General features: G+C 39.5%; 1 protein-coding gene across 3 annotated transcripts in view; it reads right to left on the bottom strand.

Moving 5' to 3' along the window:
- The window catches only part of Rngtt (RNA guanylyltransferase and 5'-phosphatase), a 217,020-nt gene that overhangs the window by 189,826 nt on the left and 14,402 nt on the right, over window positions 1-12,792 (bottom strand). For all 3 annotated transcript variants that reach the window (XM_021634879.2, XM_021634880.2, XM_021634881.2), the window contains exons 5-8: window positions 12,000-12,075; window positions 10,736-10,976; window positions 5,380-5,489; window positions 3,590-3,691 (exon numbers count right to left, since the gene is read on the bottom strand). In XM_021634879.2, the coding sequence (XP_021490554.1) occupies window positions 3,590-3,691; window positions 5,380-5,489; window positions 10,736-10,976; window positions 12,000-12,075 (529 nt within the window). The remainder of the gene's footprint in view (window positions 1-3,589; window positions 3,692-5,379; window positions 5,490-10,735; window positions 10,977-11,999; window positions 12,076-12,792) is intronic.

Genomic DNA, 12,792 nt, shown 5'->3' with positions numbered 1-12,792 from the left:
TGTTGACATTCACTTTAGTTTTTTGGGGTTTTGTTGTTGTTGTTTTGTTTTGTTTTGTTGGAACTTTTTTTTTAATTATCATTTATTACAATTTACTCACTTTGTATCCCAGCTGTAGCCCTCTCCCTCATGTCCTCCCATGCCTGTCCCCCAGTCCACTGATAGGGGAGGTACTCCTCCCTCTGACACTAGCCTATCAGGTCTCATCAGAACTGGCTGCACTGTCTTCCTCTGTGGCCTATTTCAAAGAGGTTTCTCTATTCAGAACTGAAAGACAAAATTAGGGACTGAATGTTTGCTTGCTAAATTCTAGAGGTATTCTACCTTTTACTCTAAAGATCATACAGTTTTATCATTAGTTTATGATCAATATCACCGATGAAGATGCAGTTATTCAGAGGATTCTAGAAAAATTATAAGACTAGAGCTGGATGTATATTACCAGTGACTTATGATTTACTGCACTGTGGATTAGAAAGATTCCAAGCTTGTGCCCTGCGCTGACAGAGCTCACACTTACTTACTTACTTTGTTGTTGGGGCAAGCCCATGGCTCTGTTATGCTGGACAGTGTTCTACCACTGAGTTACATGCCCAGTCCTGTTGTCAGTTTCCTAACGCACATCTTCCTGAGTCTCATTTTGCTCAGATAGCTATTCTTACTTTCTTTACAACCTATATATGTAAAGAATATTTATTTTGTAAACATTTCTGTAAAGCTGCCTATTAGCTGTCAATTCTTTTGTGGTTATACCTATATTGTACCAGGTTTAGTATCAGAACTTGAGTTTGTATTTTTGATAAGCCTCCTTATATGCAAGTAATTTTCAAAAATAAAAGAATCCTAAAAGAAACAGAAAAAAATGTGAGCCATGATGGTAAGTAACATTTACTGACCATCATACTAAGGATTTCCTTTAGATCTCCTTTAATCAAATTCCCAGGTACACCCTTAATTCAAGGACTCACTAGCCACCATCTAGATGAGGTTGCTGACTTTAACCTGGCCATTAGGACAGGGACCACCAAAGTATCAATATAGAAGTCAGACTCAACTAGGAAACTAGAGTGTGTCTCAAAAATATGTCTGTCAGAGCCAACCCACGCCTGCTTAATTTAAATCTCCGCATTTTTCTCCTTCAATAAAAATCTCCTATAATGATACATAATTGTTATCTGGGAATTATCCTAAAAAGTTTCATGATATACTGAATAGAAAAATAATTTTATTTTTCCTCAGAATGTAATGCCACAAAGAAACTAGGGCTAAGCAGAAATGCGTATTTGATCTGATGTCTTGCCTGAAGTAGAACTAAAACAGAGCTAGGTAAAGCCCAGCAGTGGTGGCACATACCTTTAATCCCAGCACTTGGGAGGCAGAGGCAGGCAGATCTGAGTCTAAAGCCAACCTGATCTACACAGCAAGCTCCAGGACAGCCAGGGCTATACAGAGAAACCCTAACTTGGGGAAAGGAAAAAAAAAAAATTAAAAAACAGCTAAGTGAACAAATATAAAAGTATGTACATAATGGCCAATTAACTATAACTTGACTCATAATATAAAAGATCAAGATTGTTTGTAGATAACTTAAAATTATCCCAAAGACAACTTTAATATTATTCACTAAATAAGAGACAATTCTAGAGTCTCATTACCTCATCCATATCATTCTTGTCTGAACATTTAGCTCCAGTCACTAGACTAAACATCAAGCATATTGATAAGATACCTATTCCAGTATCTAAGCAAACTACTAACTACCTAGGAAATTGTGCTGCTCTGTGCAAAAACAATTACAGAATCTGTGGGAACATATTATAATGATTTTCTTCATGTAACAGCTACTCCTAAAAAAGGATGCTCAAGGGTCACTAAATACTTACATCAGCACATATAACATAAACCAGACACTGACTAATCATGTTATAATCAATAAGATATAATTTTTCTGAGGAAGTTCAGGCCTATTTACCTTTGAAATACACATTTAGTACATTCTATTTTAAGAGCTGGAGAAATGTTTCAGCAGCTGAAAGAACCTACTGCTCTTTGTAAAGGACCTGGGTTCAGTTCCCAGCACCCACATGGCAGTTCATAATACTAGGCCTAAAAGAGCTGACACCTACTTCCAACCTCTGGAGACTCCTGCACATCCATTGTGCACATGCTAACACACATGTCCTGGTTAGTTTTTTGCCCACTTGGTGCAAGCTAGATCTAAGAGGGAACCACAACTGAGAAAACACCTTGGTCAGATCAGCCTGTGCACAAGCCTGTGGGGCATTTTCTTGCTTAGTAATTGATGCGGAAGAGCCCAGATGACTGAGCAGAGCCACCTCTGGGCAGGTGTAAGAAGGCAGGCTGAGCAAGCCAGTGAGCAGGAAGCCTCAATAGATTCTGCTTCAGTTCTTGCCTCCAGGTTCCTGCTCTACACGAGTTCCTACCCTGACTCCCCTTCATACTGATCTACAAAAAAATAAAAATTAAAAATTATTAAAAAAAAAAAAAAAACCTTCCTCCCCAAATTGCTTTTGGTCATGGGCATTTTATCACAGTAACAGAAACTTAACATAAAAACAAATAATTTTTCAAAAAAATAATTTTTCTAAAAAAATCTAATCTGTGGTGGGTCACATCTGTAAACCTAGAACTGGGAAGACTGAGGTAGGAGAATGGCCACAAGCTCCAGGCTAGCCTGGTCTATATAATAAGTCCCAGACCTGCCAGGGTCTTGTCTTTAAACACAAAGACTTTTAAAAAGAATGTATTTAGTCATGCATTGGCAGACGATGACACAAAAGACAAAGGTGGCCTACTGCTCTGTACATATAGTTCAGTTAGTTTGTTGGTTTGTGTTGTGGCAGTGTCTCTTGTACCCCACAAAATGGCTTTGAACTTGTACATAGTTAAGGATGAGCTTGAACTTCTGATCCTCTAGCCACCTTCTCCCAAATAGATTAAGTTTTATTCAGTGCTAAAAACTGAACTCAGGGCTTAGTTACCCCATGCTAGGCAGGTACCGTACCACCTAACTACATCCCTGACCCCTAAGCTTTTACTGAAATACATTTGTTTACATAAGAACAGTGGAATAAGGGAAAATACAACCGGCAACTAAATTACTAAATAAGAATCCTAAATAAGATCCCAAATGTGAGCATGGTTGACGCATGCCTATAATCCCAATACTCAGGAGACAGGGAAAAGGATCAAATGCTCTTCCTATGCATTCAGTAGAAACCAGCTACGAGGCCTCATGCCTGTCAGCCCAGCACTGGGGAAGGGAAAACAAGAGGATTGCTGGAGGTTCAGTGCAAAGTAAGTCTGTCTCTAAAACTAAAACAAAAAGATTTCATATAGACTTATATACAACTAACACAACTCTGAAGCCAAAATTTCATCAGAATGAACTAAAACTGGTTATACAACTTAGAATGCCTATAAAATGAAAGCTATATAATCTCTGAAACATTTACTTTGCTGCTCACGTCAGAAACTCGCACCCTGAGGAGCACATACGTTCCCTAACAATGTAATATTCTTCAAGCATTAGTTATTTGTGTGATTGCTTCTTAGTAGTCAAACTTACCGAGTACCATCTGCTTTCCAGCTTACTTTATATGGCTTCTGTTCTAAAAGTCTAATATTTTGCTTGTCCATGGAAACTGGCTGTGCTCCAGGGAACCCAGACCTTAAAGAAAGAACATTATTCTGTCATGGCTACAACCCATATAATGTAATCTTTGTGTTAAACCAACCTGAAATGGATCATAGGTTGACCACAATGTTATCATGAGATTAATTTCAAATGGAATAGCATTAGCTATCACAATAGTTCTAAAAAAGATTGCCATTCTAGGCCAGGAATAGCGGTGCATGCCTTTAATATAGCACTCGGGAATGCAGAGGCAGATGGATCTCTGAGCTCGAGGCCAGCCTGGTCTACAGAGTGAGTTTCAGGAAAGCCAGAGCTACATATAGAGGTGAAGAAAAGATTTTCACTACCTTGACATTTCTCCTGCAGATGTTTCTGAAGTTAATTAGATAGTAAATAGGTAGAAACAAGCAACATTTGCCTATTCAGACAGACAGATGGTCTTCAAAAACCTCAGAGATCCATAGAATATGGCATTTAAATAATGGCATTTAATAAAAGGCTTTTCTGACAATAAGTCTGTTCCTGGCAGCACCTCCATTCTACTTCAAAGAAAATGATGGGCATCGAAGAACCTCCATATGGACATGGAGTTTGCTTCTAATGTGGCAAGCTAGCCACTGGATGAGACTTTGACTTTGTCTCAACTGCCTACAGCATGCTGGACAAACTAAACACAGAGAATTCGACTGATGAACTTTGCCAAGACAAGGTAAGCAGTCCTTCATAATTCCTGCATCACAGAAAAATCTGTCATATAGTGGGCCAGAAGGCCAAAGATGATGCCCCAACGTTGCAGAGGAGCCTTAGGTGACTGTCCAGGCAGCTAGCTTCTCTGTCATTTCTATAGTTTTGGAAACTGCTTGCTTTGCACTTGCTGCCCACTCAGGAAATATTTATCCTTCTCAGGTTTCTGCTGGGTTGAAGACTAGATAGTTATGGTCTCACAACTAAGCTTATGTTTTTTAGGATTATTTTTTAATGTTTAAGGTCTAAAAACCTATTTTAGGTTGATAAATGCAAGTAGATAGAAAATGATTTAAGTACAGAACTCTGAACTCACCAAGATAGGATAGATAGCAAAGTATGTCGTCCAAGACTTGCCAAATACACATGGACTGGACATCGTGAATGCAATTCTTATTTGTTAGTTTTCATAATTTTTTATTGTATATAGTTTGTTATTGTAAGAGGAAGAAGCCTTTACTGTACAAAAAAGGGATGGTTTGTACACTGTGTATTCAATTTCTGTACCCAAACATCTGGTTGCAGTTGGACCAGAGTCCAGTTGCATTACTACTGAAGCATCTCCTGCTTTATATTGTGTAAAACTTGTTCATCATCTCTGAACGGCCTATAGCTGGGCAGGGAAGTTATAGCAGCACTTGCAATCCCAGGAGGAGGGTCCCAAGTGAAGGAGGAAAAGAAGGTGGAAGAGACGGTCACCATGAAAGGTCGCCACCAGGGCACAGATGGAGCAAGAGCAGCCAGGGTAAGACTAGTTGGCAGGTAAATGGGGCTTGTGGCTGGGAGGTAGACCAGGCCAACCTAGTCAAGTTAGAATAGACCAATTATCTGCCCAGCTATAATGCTTAAATCTTATTAATGAATGTAATAGGTTTCTGTGTCATCATTTGGGAGCTAGAGTAGGCGTTAAAAGGCCATATTTTTTTTATTTTACACATAAAGAATACATTTTATTTAAAGCTGAAAATATTCCTTACCCTTCCCAGCCACAGAACTGATGACATTTCTGCTGTACCTCTCCTAACTTTGGTTGAGTTGTTACTTGAGTTACACCTTTAACAGTTATGCCTTCCAAGAAAATAGCACCCTTTAAAGAAAAAAGGAAACAATAATAGCAGTAAGTATGTGTATAAATATATACACACATAGAGAACAAATATATTTACAAAGAAGAAATAAATTAGTTCATTTCCACAAACCTAAGAAAATTCATATTAAACAGAAATGTTTGGCTATGGGTCTCTGCTTACACTATCAGTTGCTGGGTGAAGAGTTTATGTTGACAATTATGCTAGGCTCCAGTCTATGAGTATAGCAGAGTATCATTGGGAATCATTTCATTTGTCTTCTTTTTAGTATTTGGCTCCTCAGTCTCTGGGCTATCCCGCCTCTGGGTTCCTGCCCTCCAGGCAGTGTCAGGGTGGGCTCCTGCTCATGATGTCAGTCATTGGTTGGTCACTTCCACACGGTCTGCCAATCTTTACCCCAGGTCATCTTGCTGGCAGGGCAAATCCTAAGTTGAAGGTTTTGTAGCTGCAGTGGTGTCCCAATCACTCCACTGAAGCCTTGCCTGGCTACAGAGCATGGCCAGTGCAGGCTCCATATTACCAGGAGTCTTCACCAGGGTCCCTCTCGTAGACTCCAGGGAGTTCTCATTGCGCTAGGTTCTTACCTCGCCCCCTAAGTGCCCCTCAATTCCACTCCTGTCCTAGCACTCTCTCCATCTCCCACACCTCATCCTTCTTGCCATCAGCCCCAGTCTACCCACAAAATCCGTTCTATTTACCCTTCCCAAGGAGATTCATGTCTCCCTCCTTGAGCCCTCCTTGTTAATTAACCTCTCTGAGTCTGTGGACTATAGCTTGGTTATCCTATACAGCTAATGTCCACTTATAACTGAATACATAGCAGAGCTGTCTTTCTGGGACTGGGTTACCTCACTCACGATGATTTTTCTAGTTCCCTCCATTTGCCTGGAATTTTAAGTCGTTGTTATTACTCCATTGTGTAAATATACCACATTTTCTTTCCATTCTTTGATTGAGAGTCATCTAGGTGGTTTCCAGTTTCTGACTATTATGAATAAAGCGTTTAAGGACACAATTGAGCAAATGTCCTTGTGATAAGATGGAGGGTCATTTAGATATATATTCACCCAAGAGTGGAATGGCTGGGTCTTGAGGTAGATCCATTCCCAATTTTCTGAGAAACTGCCACAATGATTTCCAAAGTGGCTCTACAAGTTTGCGCTCCCACCCGCAACAGAGAAATGCAATGGAGCAGTATTTCCCTTGATTCACAACTTCATTAGCCTGAGCTACCACTTGTGTTTTTATCTTAGCCATTCTGACAGGTGCAAGATGGAATCTCAATGTAGTTTTGTTTGCTTATTTGTTTGTTTTTCCGAGACAGTTTCTCTGTGTAGCCTTGGCTGTCCTGGACTCACTTTGTAGACCAGGCTGGCCTCTAACTCACAGAGGTCTGCCTGCCTCTGCCGGGATTACAGGCGTGCTGGTTAAAGTAGTTCTGATTTACATACCCCTGATGGTAAGGATGTTGAACACCTCAGTATTTCTCGGCCATCTGAGATTTGTCAGTTGTGATTCCTCTGTTGAGAATCTTCTGTTTAGATCTGTACCCCATTTTCAATTGGATTACTTGGTTTGTTGATACCCAGTTTCTTGAGCTCTTTATATATTTTGGATATTAGCCCTCTGTCATATGTGAGTTGGTGAAAAAATTTTTCCCATTTTCTGGGCTGTCACTTTGTCCTATTGACAGTGTCCTTTGTCTTACAAAAGCTTTTCAGTTTCAGGAGGTCGCATTTATTAATTGTGGATCTTGGTGCCTGCACTTCTGATGATCTATTCAGAAAGTTGTCTCCTGTGACAATGCATTCAAAGTTATTCCCTACTTTCTCTTCTATCAGGTTCACTGTATCTGGTTTTATGTTGAGGTCTTTGATCCACTTGGACTTGAATTTTGAACAGGGTGATAGATATGGATCTACTTGTATTCTGCTACATGCCAACATCCGATTAAATCAGCAGTATTTGTTAAAGATGCTTTCTTTTATCCACTGTATATTTCTGGCTTCTTTATCAGGTTCCCATTTTAAATTTCTGTAATTACAACCCGTATCTGCTTTAAGAAGAAAGACAGACAGCACACCCAACGGCACTACAAACGCTAACCAAGCACTCTGCCAGGCCGTCTATACAATTCTTAAGGCTCTTTCCACTGGCAAAGGCATAAAAATAAACTTTTAAATTGTATCCTGTTGTGCAAATCAGTAACTTTTAAAATTGAAAGATCAAATATTATTTTCAAATTTTTATTAAGCATGTATGTTCAAAATTAATGTTGCTTTTGAAAATATATCTGAAAAGCCAGACATAGTGGGCATTACCATAGTCAAAGCACTCAGAGGACACATGAGGATCTCCATTTCCAGACTAGTATGGACTTCATAGCATGAACAAAATACGACAGCAACAAAAAGAAGATGTTTTAATTCCCTTACAAAAATTTACCATAAAAGGGAAAGCAGGGCATGTGGGATGGATCAGGGTGTAAAGCCCTTTCAACCAAGCCTAAACATGTGCTTGATCCCCACGACAGGGTGAAGTTAGATCTCACTCCAAGTTGTCCTCTGTCCTCCACAGGTGTCCCATGGATGTGCACATGTATGTCCACATGCACACATGCAAACAAATGTTTTTAAGAAACAGTAACTATATAAATACACATGCATACATACACACATTTTGGTAAAGAAAAAGTGTGCATGTGTATACATACTCGTATGTGTCCAAGTGTGCCTACAGGTGACAATGTATTTTAGTATATGCATGTGTAGGCCTCCATACACACACAACTAAATAAATATACATATATCTGTGGGCAGAGGAATGTGTTTATATGTGTGCATGCATGCGGAAGCCAGATGTTTACTTCAATCACTCCAGCTTTGTTTTTTCACTTTATTTGGGGGAGGGGTATTTGGATAACAGCATGTGTGTACAGGAGTTATGTACATGTATAGCTGTATATAAAATACATGTATATTTGCCAACATGTGAGGACAAAAGAAGTATGGTTCCCTTCTTTGATTGTTACCTACCTTATGTTCTGAGACATGATTTCTCACTGAATCTGAGCTCATCATTTAGGTTAAGCTGGCCAGCCAATGTGCTCCAGCTGCCCCTCAGCTCTGGGATTATAAATGTGCAGTGACACACCCAGCTCTCAGGTGGGTGCCAGGAGCCAAAACTTTTACCAGCTGAGCCATCTCTCCCGCTTTCCAATTCATCTTTGAGATAGTCTGTCACAAAACCTAGAGTTTGCCAGTTCAAACAGAATGGCTGGCCAGCAAACCCCAGAAATCTTTACTCCTCCCAGAACCCCTGAAAGCACAGATTTTATTCATGCACTACCATGAATGGGTTTTTTTGTTGTTGTTGTTTGTTTTTGTTTTTTTTTTATAAGTGTTGTCTGTATGCATGTATGTTCACAATGCATCAGAGTCCTTGGAACTGGAGTTCCGTGACAGCTGTGAATAGCCACGTGGGTGCTAGGAACTGAACCTGGGTCTTCTGTAATAGTAGTAAGTGCCCTTAACTGCTGAGCCATCTCTCCAACCCCACTTTGAAGTTTTCTATGAGATTGTTTGTATGTCCAGCTTTTTCCCATGGTGCTGGAAGCAGAACTCCAGGCCTCATGCCCTGTCTAAGCACTTGCTAAGTCATCTCACTTGCTTGAAAATGAGTTGCTTTTGAAAATATTTCTCTTTTAAAGCAATTAACACTTGTCAGTGGTCTTACAGTCTTCGAGCTGGAAATGTATAAACACAAATGAAGTTTTCCAACTAAGACTTGAGAGGAAAAAACTAAAGTAACAGCTACATTATTTATATAAAATAATCAAGGCATTTTCCTCATTATTAATGAACCACTGTCAACTAATACATTAGCTGTAGTGTCACTGGCCAGCCACAATATCCTTAATTACTACTTCAATAACATTCCATTTCCTGCACATTCCTGTAACTTCCCTTTGGTCTACACCAAGAAGATTTGTGTGCAAATAAAAAAGTGCTAGACCTCTCAATAGATCTCCTGTCCCCACTTCTTATTAAACATAGGGTCTCAAGTATTTCATCCTCACCTACAGCCATGTAGGAGAGGGAGGCTTTGAACTCCTGAGTCCTGGAATCAGCATGCTTCACTAGGCAGCACAGTGCTAGGGAAAGACGCCAATTTTCATGAATGTTTGTCAAGTATTCTACCAAATAAGTTGTAGCCTCAACCTAACTCCTAATATTTTATTAGATTCTTATTCCTAAAAGATCAAGAAAACGTATCTAGAGAAGGAGAAGTCTTCTAAGCTGTAGACAGTGCCAAGGAAACGCCACCTAGGGCAGGAGATACATTAACTGAGTGACTGTTAAAAACATTCTCACTAGTTATTAAGTATTATGCTAAGTTCATTATCACCACAAAACGTATCTAGTAGTAGTCTCTACTAACACCTAGCAGTGTTCTAGTTTATATAAGAAACAAAACCTGGAAGAAATTTCATAATTCCAGCTTTCTTCTTTAAAAAGATAAAATAAATAAAGACTGCTGGGCTACAAAATGGCTCAGAAGTCAAGGCCTGACAAGGTGAGTTTGCTCCCAGAGACCACATGATGGCTGGGAAGATGAGTCACATGAGTTGTCTTCGACTCCCACCATATGCAAAGTCCTTCCACCCAAAGAAGAAATCATTTTGTATGACAAAATTTTAAAGACTGATTCCTGGTTAATGTTTAAAAGCAAGACATAGCCAGGCATGCCGATAATCTGTCTCAGCACTCAGAAGGCTTTGAAAGGAGGACTAGGAGTCTGACACCAGCCTGGGCTTCATAGTGAGACCCTACCACACCTGGCTCATGATGTCAGGAGTTATTTAATGGGTTTCAGGTAGAACCAAAATTGAGTTCATAAAACCAGAGGCCAGTATTACGCTCTTGAACACAGACAGACAGATAGAGCAATAACAGAAATACAGCAAATACCCCACATTAAGTTTACACAGAAATATAGAGAGCTGTGATATTTGAGGGCCACCAGATTGCCTCAACAGATAGGACACTCGCAGGTAGCCTGACAACCTGAGTTTGAACCCAGGACCCACACATACATGGTATTTAGAGAAAGCTGACTCTCACAAGTTGTCCTCTGACCTCCACAAGAATGCTGTGCCATTCCCACAAGGCATACCAGCATGCACATTCACAAAATGAATGAACGAACATAATGTAAAAGAATTCTACAGTATTATCAACATTACCAGTTTTAATCGTTCTTTTCTCCTTTTACCAAAGGAAGCACTTGACCCTGGTTCTGAGTCCTTTTTTCCATCTTCATCATCATCTTCTTCATCATCATCCTCAAAACACCAATCTGGCAATACAGGTGGTGGTGGGGCTTCTTCTATATCACCATAACGACGAAAAAGTTCCTTCAAATAATCACCCTTATAGATTCCTGGTGGTCTGGCTTGGGCAAACGTAGCAACTGCTGCTTCAATGCTATCGAAAACAATCAATGCAATTTTCTCACAAATGTCTGTTTATGGAAACTTACCAATAATTAACTCATACTAAAAGTACCACAAAAAGTTTAACAGGCCTATAACACCAAGTCTTTCTTCACCTGCAAAGCTTTCAATTCATGATACGCTGATTCTAAAAACACATACACATGTAACATATGGTAGACATATACAATCCACTGCAACACAGGGGACACTTTAATACATGGTCCACTGTAACACATGACCCATTTTAATACATGGTTCACCATGTCTAAAGCACATTGCTATGAGCGCCTATGACAGACATGTGCAGCCAGTGAAAGGAATTTTAATAAAACACTGAAAGGTCAATATCTACAAGAAAACAGTGGCCAAGAAAATGTGAACAGCATAGAGAACAAGCACAATGGTTTCTGAAACCCAGGCACCAAGAGCTCACAGCTGGAAAGACAGGTAGCCGCTGGCAGAGTCTAGCACGGGAGCCTGAGTTCCTGTGCAGTCCTGAGAGCCCAAAGCCAGAAAGTAAACAAAACAATGACTGAGTGTAAAGGAACTAGAAAACACAGTCATATGCGTGCACTGTCAAAGGACCTACTGTGTGAAGGTTTTAGAACATAAACAAGGACCCTAGAGAAGGAACAGGAACATTCAGTCAGCAATACCCTATTCTCATAGAAATTCCAGGTAACTGGGGTTCTAATCCTTTAAAATCTAAAAATGTATTTCACAAATAATATGCTCAATAAAGGTAAGACTTGTTTAAATGGAGTGATGCCAACCTAAATGCTTCCTTCATAGATTATTAAAGATTTTCCTAGTACTTAACTGCTAGAAAAGACAAATTTCAAAGGAAAACAAGAGACATTTCCAAAGCTGAATACAAACACAAACACTGGAAGACCAAACCTCAGATAATATTAAAGTACGAGAAAAATATGGAAAAGCAAATACACCATTTATAAGATTCATAAGCGTCACGAATTGCTACATGCATCTTCTTCCATGATAAGATATATACCTCCAATCCATTTTCTCCACCAAAAAGGCACATATAAGGAAACCAGTCCGGTTGAAGCCATGGGTACAGTGAACACCTAGAAGAGAATGTAGCTCTGTTTTAAACTGAATCACTTCATATACCACACTGTTTTAAAATGACAACTTGTTTTCAAAATATTTAAGTACACTACATATTCACACATTTTTAAAACTCAAAATACTCCTTACAACTTAAGTCTGTCAATTTAAGTTGCTTAGAATCTAGCTTTGAGCACTAGACAAAAATTCAAAAATAATACACTATTTTATTAGTTCAAAACACTACTATCTAAAATTTGTCACTAAAATTTATCAGGAATTTGAGTTTTAAACACACAACTCAGAAAGGAAAGACACACGCAAATACAAGACTCTTTCCAGCCCTCTTTATGATCAATGTGAAACATGGTCAAACTATATTGGGAAAAAGGTCTAAAGTAGAACATAGAAACATGTGTACAAAGTCATCTGAGGGATGACAACAGTGGACTGTAACCAACTACAGTGACTGGCTGCTGTGGTTCTTTGAATGAAAACTGGTCCCACACAAGCTCAAAGGGAGTGGTATTAATTCAAAGGATTAGGACATGTCTTGTTGGAGCAGGTATGGCCTTGTTAGTCACGTGAGGGTGGGCTTTGAGGTTTCAGAAGATCAAGCCAGGCCCAGTGTCTCTGTCTTCCTACTGCCTGCAGAGCCAGATGTAAAACTCTTAGCTAGTCTGCAGCACCATGCCTGCCTGCATGCTGCCATGCTTCCTTCCATGACAATAATG

The sequence above is a fragment of the Meriones unguiculatus genome, chromosome 20, assembly GCF_030254825.1.
Source record: "Meriones unguiculatus strain TT.TT164.6M chromosome 20, Bangor_MerUng_6.1, whole genome shotgun sequence".
Classification (NCBI taxonomy): Eukaryota; Metazoa; Chordata; class Mammalia; order Rodentia; family Muridae; genus Meriones; species Meriones unguiculatus.
The sequence above is the reverse complement of the archived record's forward strand: the minus strand, read 5'-3'. Positions and strand labels throughout refer to the sequence as shown.